At 32.5% G+C, this 10081-nt stretch overlaps 1 protein-coding gene across 1 annotated transcript; it reads right to left on the bottom strand.

The window, feature by feature from the left end:
* Positions 1-7753: 7753 nt before the first annotated feature.
* Positions 7754-8888, bottom strand: LOC120130405 (adenylate isopentenyltransferase-like). The gene has a single exon (XM_039147643.1). The coding sequence runs from the start codon at positions 8790-8792 to the stop codon at positions 7755-7757; it is 1038 nt and encodes a 345-aa protein (XP_039003574.1). The 5' UTR covers positions 8793-8888; the 3' UTR covers position 7754.
* Positions 8889-10081: the final 1193 nt, after the last annotated feature.

Genomic DNA, 10081 nt, shown 5'->3' on the forward strand with positions numbered 1-10081 from the left:
AAAATTTCAGGCAATATTTGTGACATATAATACTCCAGTATTACAATCATCATTCTCTATTTCCTCCAACTGAGAGTGCTCCAATTTAAATTCACTACTACCTACATATATAATAGAAAGTAAAACTAATATAAGTTAGTAACTAAACTTTAATAAAATAATTAAGCACAATTTGACAACTAATATAAACTAAATAATAATATTACCTTTAATATCGGGCCAAAGTTAATTTTGAGCATACATTAATGCTTCAATCGTCTCCGGAAGTAGTCGACTACGATAAGGACCAATTACTCTTCCACCTATATTGAATGCAAATTTTGATGGGACAGTGGAGACATGAATGCCCAAAATATCATTTGCTATTTGTTGGAGAGTTGGATAAATTACATGTTATATCTTATACAATATTAAAATTTATAAATTAGTCTCTAAAATTACACCTAAATTCATAATGGTCCAAAATTTAATGGATATTTAGCTGGGCGGGCGGATGCAGGGCGGGCGGATGCAGGGCGGACGGATGCGGGGCGGGAGGATGCGGGGCGGGTAATGTCTCAAACCCATTACCCGCCCACCACCCGCGACGGGTACCACTTTCTAAATCCACACCCGCCCACTACCCGCTAAAATTATACCCATCCCCACCCCAATTGGAGCGGATGCGGTGCGGAATCCACGAAACTATAACCGTTTACCATCCCTAGCGTTGTAATTTTTTTTTATTTATGACTAGTAATATTAATTAGTAAATTATTTTCGTGTGATTTTTTAATATGGTTGATTCTTCCACGTCCGACGAGCAACGATGAACACCATTAATTTAATTTATAAAACTTTAAAACTATAAAGTAATCAACATATAACTATAAATTAGTTAAAAATCTAAACCTAAAATATTTAGGGTAAATTAGTTATTTAGTACCTAAAGTTTCACTTTTGATATGTTTTGGTACCTGAGCTTTCAATTTTACTACGAATTAAAACAATGGAATGATCATTAACATCATTGTTTTATAATAAGTCAGTCACTCGACAATTAACAACGGTTACTCCAATAACAGAAGGCCGATGTGGCCAGTTAAACTGATTTTCTTTTTCCTTTCTTCCATGAAAGTTTTCACAAAACTAAAAGAGCAGCATTTTAGTGTCCAACAACCGCTTTTAAGCTTTGCATACAGTTCAACATTATGTAATTATCAGGGGTCACATATCAAAAGATGATACTTCCATACTTAGCATACTCGAAGTTCATTAACTGTATAATTTTCTTTGGATTTTCATATCTTTGTACCTTGTATATTTAACTGCTCTATGGTGGCATTAAGGTCACCAGTCCAACATCCTTTATAATATGTTGTATATCTAACTGTACTATGAATTTTACATCTAAATTCAGCCTTTATTTAGTTAATTCCTTTACATTTTAAATATTTTTTGTTAGAAATAAAAGTTGGAAGTTTTTCTTATGATATTTAATTAATTCAATAATTATTCAAAAAAATACAAATGACAAAATAATATATATATATATCACTAGCAAAACATAAGGGTTCTTAAATTTCTAATTGATTTATCAAAACAAAATTCTATTGATATTTACAACTGACTTAGGCCCAAATGTAGTATCATGTTACGAGCCCATTGATATTAAAATGGACTGAAATCTAATTCATTCGCGGTAGGTGAATTTTCTCTAATTGTTTTAAATATTTTTCAAGGATGAAGTAATTTTTAGTCTTTAAATTTAATAATTTTCCGATTAAACCTTGAATTATTTGTTTAGCCCATGTTAGTCCTTGAATTTGACAACATTTCTCAAGTTGGACGTTGAACTTTGTCCACGTTGCTCTCGGAACTTAGTAACCTTCTCAACTTGATCCTTGAACTTGGATTTCACTAAAGACTAAAACGTGTGGTAGAATCTCATTTTAGGGACAAACTGAGAAAATTAGGCAATTTTTGGGACAACTATGGATCAAATTCTAGAAGACAAAGTCAGGAAAAATTATCAAATTTTAATCTAATAATGATAGCTGGTTTTATTAAATAAAGCATAAATATCCCAAAATTATAACAAATCTAAAAAAAGAACAAGAGTAAACCAATTATTTCAGTAGGACATTTCCTTTAAAATCATTGAAATGCAAAAATTAGTCGCTTAAGAATAAAAAAGAATCACGTAAAAAAAAGTTAAAGGTCAAACTAAATAACTAAAATAAATGATAAAATATATTTTTTTTATGTGAAGGTTAAACACTATCAACATTAACATAAAAATACACATAACAATGATGGTTCACTGACAAACTGACATTACCACAACTTAATCACGCGTCCTATATTTGATGATTGTGAATGCCTATAAATATCCAACTTGATGATCCAAAACAGTAATAGATAAACAAAATAATTAAATAAACGTCATTTTAATCATGAGGGGCAATACCAACTTAAAAAGAAAATGTATTACATGAACAAATAACTCAAATTAAAGGTAATGGTATTTGGGTTGTGGGGGGTTTTATGAATGGAGGATGAAAAAAACATGAAAAAGTGGGGGGTTTGAACAAAAATGTAAAATAGATACAAGAGGTAAAGGTATTGTATTTGGGTTGTGGATGGTCGACAGAGACGTGCTGAAGGTGATGATAGAGATGAAGGAATTAGATTAGTTCAAGGAGGCATGCAAACCCCATTATCGTAGTCATTGTGTTTGTAAAAATGTCCACAACAGACAGTCTATTGGAAGTTGAGAAGCAGCTCCCCTTCTCTCTAATTATGAGAATTAGACCGACTCATTAACCCATTATAATATAAACCAGCAGCTCGGGAAAAGCCTGGGAATCATAGGATCATGCGCATTAAATAAACCGCACGCGTACTGACTCACCGTCTGTCCCGCCCGCACCCCTAGGCCCTCGCCGAGCCTCCTCTTCCAACACCTTTGCATCATTTACTTATTTTATGCCAATTGATTTGCATTTTCTTTACTATATAATTTTTAGTGGTCAGTCTCTAATTTTTTAACATTCGTTGGACAGGACAGGTTCGGCAGCATGTCCGTATTCAGACATTGATCGTGGTCTTGGGTGCCAGTAATGGAACCCAATTCCTATAGTTTATTGATTTCAAGCCATTTCATTTCCATAGGACTTGCCATGCTTACTAGGGTCAGTGGACTACTAGCTTCCCTAATATATAATAACACTCCCTGTTTGTCCCCAACTTAACGCTTACATCATTACCAAAATAAAACTGTATTTTTTTATTATAACTAAAATAATGTAAAACAGTATAGTTTGAGAATGTAAGAGGGTACGGAATTTACCACTCCAATGGATAAAATAATAAAGTAGTTTCAGGAGAAACAAAATGTAAGTAATGCTAAGATTCATTTATATCAGTTTAAATTTAAAATAATTATTATATATTTTTATATAATTAATTTTAATAATTCAACGATTAAATAGAAACTAAGAAACTACTATATAATTTTTATATTTTTTTTAAATTTTAAAATAATTATTACATAATCAACTATTATATAATTTTCATAGCTTTGACCATTTTCATAACCCCTATGTTATTTTTATATTTTGAAGTTTTTAATATTTTATAACATTTTTATGCTTTTTTTTACCTTTAAACCTATATAGAATTATAAAACTATATAAAATTAATATAATCTTATATTAATATAAACGAATAGTCGTTGGATTTCATTTTCTTACTTCTCATTTGAAACAATTTAAATATCTAAATTGCATTTATAGTAATTTATGAAATATTAATGAAAACGAGACACTAAATAAGTAGAAGCAGGCAGTGGCCGAACTAGGGATGGGCATGAGACCCGAACTCGACAGGTTTCGATCCGATTAGGTTGATTTTTTTCTAATTCGGATTCGGATCGGGTCAGATTCAGGTTTATGGTGAAAAATACCCGACCTGAAAAAAATATAATTTTACCTTATATATTTATGAATAATTACAATAATACCCCTCAATATATTATTTTTTCAATTAAATCACTATTTTTATTGAATAAAAAATAATATTTTTATTATTTTGGGTTGGGTCGGGTGAGATCAGAATTTATTTCAAAAAGTCAGGAAAATTCAAGTTGAGTGGAGGGTATATATTATACGGGTTAGGTCGGATTTTGAGTGGAAGAGTCATTGTTCTCGAATCAAGTCGGGTGGACCAAAAATCCGACCTATGCACATCCCTAGGCCGAACTAACGTAAAGCCAGACTGCCAGAGGGACCATGATCCTCCCAAGTTCTCTCTTTCTTTTAAATTTCCTTTTAAGTGTATTTAAATACAAAAGTAAGTTTTTAATGTAAAATGTACGTAGTTTTTGTGATTATTATAAAGGGTTTAATGGTATTTGAGGTCCTCAATCTGTTTCGAAAAATCATTATGGTCCTTAAATTTATTTTGCACTTAATCTAATCATTTGAATAACAAAATCGATCATTCATCGTTATGTTGATGACATGACAATTTACGGGCGAGCGTTGTATCGGAATTTTGATGTGAGAGAATACAACATGCATAAAAAGGTTATACCTTTCTTGACTTTTTGGTATGGAAAGGGGTCAAGAAATTCAAGCACATTAGGGGAAGACACTGAATCTGAATATGTGCTGAATAGTTTAGTTTATTTCAAATTATCCACCGTCCATGAATATTGTAAATGCAGATACTCTAAAAAAGACAAATCTTGTATTCCAGTCCCTTACAAAGATTCTTGATTGAACAATTTATTCCATTTTCATCCCCTTTTTTCTTCTTTTAAGAACCCACTCTTTTTGTCTTTTCAAAGGACGTGAAAGTTTTGGCAAATTAGTTATGAATCCCCCCCAAAAAAAAACATGTAAGAATTGATGAGTAGAATCCAAAAGAAAAAGCAATCTTAACAGAATTTGAATTTAATCATTTATGTATTTATATCATAATTTTAATAATTCTTATTACATCTATACTATTATTAAAAATTCTAGTTGAATTAATATCAAATATTATTCGTTTTTTAATTCAAGTGAAAAATATTAAAAATTCACGATTCATAAATTTATATATTGCTAAATAAAATTATTAAGAGGATTTTTATTTTCAGACTGTAAGATTATCTTTGAAAATATAACTTTTAAAATATAATATTATTTGACACATCATTAAAAACGTTACATTATCTTATTTGATTTGTTTGATAGAAATGTTAGAGTACAATACTTGATTAGAGGATTATAATAAATATATGTGTTTTTAAGGATATATTTAATTACAAATGTATTTCTAGTTTTAAAACTTTTCTAACCATTTTCGAGTTTTGATTTAAATTAAAACCGTTAAATATTATTTAATTTATTCATTTTTTTTACCATGACATATATATCTAATTACAGCTTTCAAACTTTCATTTGGTTCTGGATTTCGACATTCGTTTGCTATAATTAATGTATTTGTAGTATGTTCTAAATTTGTTTAAAGATTAGATTATTTAGTTGATTCTGGATTTGGCATTCTTTTGTTATAATTTATGTATTGTAGTGGGTTCTAAATCACATGCAAGAATGTAATTTCAGAAATAAATTATTACCCCAATAATATTTTTTAATAAACTAAATATCAATACATAAGAATCAAATACACGACCTATAGATTTATATATAATTCTTTTATCATCCTATTGGTAATAATTTATTAATTAAATTTGAATAAATATATAATTGTACTTAAACATTTTTTCATTTAATTGTAGTTTAAAGTTACAAAACAATACTATTGCCTTGCGGCAAAACTTATCGTGTCCGCAAAGCAGAAAGGGGGAAATAAGAGAATTTATGGTGTGCGGCGTCTAAAAAATGGCGTGACCTCTTAAATAAGTGATCAGTTAAAATTTAGATTAGTTATGTTATATCATTTAATCGGAAATATTATTAAGTATAATAATATATTAGGTAGCACTTATATAATGTAATAGATAGCGCTTATATTGACCTATTTTCTAACTAAACATGTATATTTAAACCGGTAACATTACAAATTTACATATTACATTATAATTATCGGTTTTGATGTTTTTGGGATTGATACAATTTTAAATGTATCGACACTTTATGCGTGCACCTCGTTGTTCTTTCATTTTGGGAAAAAAATATCGACACATATTTAAAGAGTGTCAATACATAATGTAAACCTATTTGCTAATTAACCAGTATATTTTTACCGGTTACATTGTAAATTTAATTGTTTTTGGGTTTTTGTTCTTTGAGAAACTGATAATATGGTGGGTTTTCCAATGTTATTCTTTTATTACTGCAAAGTTTTTATTTTTTTCTTACTGGATTTTGCTTAAAATATTCAACTTTTTGTATTAAAAAATGAAAATTCTGAAATAAAAATGACCACACAAGCTCACTTTTTTACTACTGGTTTTGTCATTTCGAGACCGATTTTGTTATATTTTTACATGTTATATTGTTATAGATCGATACATTTTTATAAAGTATTGACACTTTATTAGCGCTATAACTTCTTCTCTTTTAAAATTTAAAAGTGTCGATACTTATAATAAAGTATCGACACTATCAACATATCCGGTAGCGCTTTACTTATTTTGTCATTTATAGACCGGTTTTTTCATTTTTTTTACCTGTTATACTATTATGGATCGATATATTTTTATAAAATATCGGCACTTTCAATATATCCGGTAGCGCTTTACCTGTTTTGTCATTTATAGAACGGTTTTGTCATATTTTTTACCTGTTATATTGTTATGGATCGATACATTTTTATAAAGTATCGACACTTTCAATATATCTGGTAGCGCTTTACCTGTTTTGTCATTTATAGACTGATTTTGTCATTTTTTACCTGTTATATTGTTATGGATCGATACATTTTTATAAAATATCGACACTTTCAATATATCCGGTAGCGCTTTACCTGTTTTGTCATTTATAGACCGGTTGTGTCATTTTTTTACCTGATATATTGTTATGGATCAATATATTTTTATAAAGTATCGACACTAACCGACAAACTAAGTTTGCCGGTTGCCAAATTTTTTAATATTTCTTCATGATTTTCACATATTACATTATTATTACTCGATATTTCCGGTAGCGCTAAACCAAATTTATCAAATATTTTTTAATGTATCCAATAACACCATATATTAACCGTATATTAATCTGCCTTTCCTAAGATAATCCCGTGGAAATAAACCAAAAGAAAAGGCAATTTTTGTAGCATTCTCTTTTCGCTGCTTTCAAAGGGTTTCCCATTTCCAACTGTTTTTCTCTTTCCAGTTCCACATACTCAACTACACACGTACCATAATTAGATATTTACAACAACAAAAAACAGTAAAATATTATCAAATCCAATTTATTACGTGATATGATATATTTATATTCTATACTTAATTTTAAGAATTAGAGATTTAAGCTGTTTTAAGTAGCAAAACATTTTAATATTAAAGAAAAATACACACAGAGGAAACAAAAACTCACCAAATTTGTTTACCTACAAAATTTCTTGGTTTTTGATAACTATAGTTTCTGTATAGAGCCCCTCCCGCCAAACTTTAGTTCACCACACCCTAGCCATGATCCAAACACCAGCCTCGCCGTTGACCATTGGTTCGACGGTTCTGAACGAGTTGGTCCACTTCGGCTCATTTGATTTTTGTAGGAGAGTTTTTTTTAATGAAGGGAAGAATAAATTAGTTGGGAAACCTACTCCTCCAAAAATCGCTTCACAATCTTCAGGCTTGGTTCCACCACTTCCCTTTCCCAATTCTCCCTCCATTCTAACTCCGGCGCCGGCGGCTGCTGCTTTTTCTTCATCAATGCTTGAAACGTTGCCGTTGCGTCTAATCTAGCGAGGTCCCACCCGGCCTCTTTCAGCCGTAGAATCTTTCCTATCTGTCTCTTTGCCAATCGACACGTGTTATATTTGATCGCCTTTACGGCTTCCTCGTACGCTTGCCTTCGGATCGGGTCACTGTCCTTCCTGGGAACGACGCCGTTTTTCGGGCTTTCCCACGGCGGGTACTTCCTGAAATAGGAATCGAATTCGGGTACTCCGATTGCTTTCCGTAACCCGAACTTGACACCCGCTTTGGTTGGGTCATAGAACTGAGCCAACTCCTCGAACATCCCCGAGTCAAGCATTTCATCGACTCTTTTGCATAGGTACTCAGTGAGTACCGACCACGTCATGTCGACCCAAAGGAAACAGCAGTCATACCTCAACACGTGACTCGGGTAGCCCGACTCGGCAAACACGTCCTCTTCGGGGTCAAAGGTTTCCACAAGGAGAGCATGAATGAAAGTGTTGGACCCACCAACGAGAAGCGGCAAGCTCCCAAGCGAGGCAATGTCGACGATGGTCGAACCCGCGACGGAACGGAACTGCGACGCCGCCACGTCGGCTTCGATCGAGTCGAACTCGCCCAGAAGAAAGTGCGGCACCCCTTTCCTTTCCTCGAGAGGGATCTTATTGGTGGTTATATCCAACCCGTTGAAAAGTTGCATTTTGTCCGAGTTCACGATCTGAGAGTGGCGGAAATGGCTCGCTATGTCGATGGACAGACGGGATTTCCCGGAACCGGTAGCACCCATGAGGACAATGAGTTTGATCTTGCTTTGGTTGGTACGGTGGTGGGGGACGGAGGAGTCCATTCTGGGCCACCGTGGACGGCGGGGGAGGGGAAGAGAAGGGTTCAAAAGCCTAGAATCAAGAGAAGGAAAAGAAGAAAAAATGGTTTCCATGGGGGAAGAAAAAGAAACGCAAGGTGGCTATAGGTTTTTTTTATGAGCAGTGATTGTGAAGGAGCATATACGGAATACTCCTTATAAATCAAAACAACCGTTGTTTTTGGCTTTCACAGAGAAAGAGAGAAAGCTGATGATATCAAGTAATGGCCTTTGGCACATATTACTCGTTCATTCATTAATCCATTCGCAGATTTCCATTTTCCCTCTGTTTCTGGGTTCCCATCATCCCCTCTGTAATCTCTCCGCCGATACCTCTTCCTTGTATATGTAATCTTACAGGAAATATAAGATGCGAATTTGAGGATTTAAGCTTCAAACTATATAATATATATCTCAGGTGGAATGAATGTAATGGAAGAGTTGAAAGGGATACTTAGAGCAGAGATTGGAATTTGTTCTTCCCTTTAAAAAAACTAGATAATTGAAAATTTGGAGCTGCGCGGACTCTCCGTGGGACTGCCTTCGCTATTTATATTACTCTCTCACCTTAGTGAGTTACTGTTTATTTTATCAATTACTACTATATGTTTTTTAAAATCAACTTTTTATTTTAAGGGTAAAATATAGTAATGGTCATTGAACTTTTATAAAGCTTGTATTTAGGTCTCTAAACTTTTAAAAGTTACAATACAATCCTCTAACATTTAGTTTGTTTGCAATATGTTCCCCGACGTAACCGGCCATTTGACGTCGTTACACTACCGTTAGTAAGTTTGCAATATGGTCACTAAACTTTTCAGACGCTTACATTTAAGTCCCCCAACTTTTAAAACTTACAACACAGTCTTTAATTTTATTATAAACCCCAAATTCCAAAATAATTCAATTACATATTAAACCTGAAATTCTAAAATACTTCAATTTAGGGTTTATAATGTAATTAAAGTGTTTTAGAATTTTGAACATGAATTTGTTATTTGACCATGTTTACTTCAATATAAATTTGAGATTTATTGCATGCACATCCAACGGCTGCCGCACTTTGAACATGAAAAGTGCACCTATCACGGTTATTGCATAAACCGTTGAAGTAAAAGTAACAAGGCCAATTTGTCTTGTTCGTAGCTGCCGCACTTTGGTATGACAATCCAATAGGTTTGGATGGAACTTGAGCATGCACATCCAACGACTGCGAAAATAGTAAAGAGTTTTAGTTCATAAGACTACAACATACAACCAAACAATAACTAAAATAAACCAAGAATATCAATTAATATCTCATTCAAAAGGAGGACTTAATATATAAAGGGAAAGAGGTTTGGTCATACTCACTCCAAAAGCTA

The sequence above is a fragment of the Hibiscus syriacus genome, unplaced genomic scaffold (genome assembly GCF_006381635.1).
Source record: "Hibiscus syriacus cultivar Baekdansim isolate YM2019G1 unplaced genomic scaffold, ASM638163v2 tig00110547_pilon, whole genome shotgun sequence".
Classification (NCBI taxonomy): Eukaryota; Viridiplantae; Streptophyta; class Magnoliopsida; order Malvales; family Malvaceae; genus Hibiscus; species Hibiscus syriacus.

Excerpts from the sequence above, each read along its gene's own strand:
- LOC120130405 (XM_039147643.1), bottom strand. The coding sequence starts at position 8,792 with ATGGAAACCATTTTTTCTTCTTTTCCTTCTCTTGATTCTAGGCTTTTG.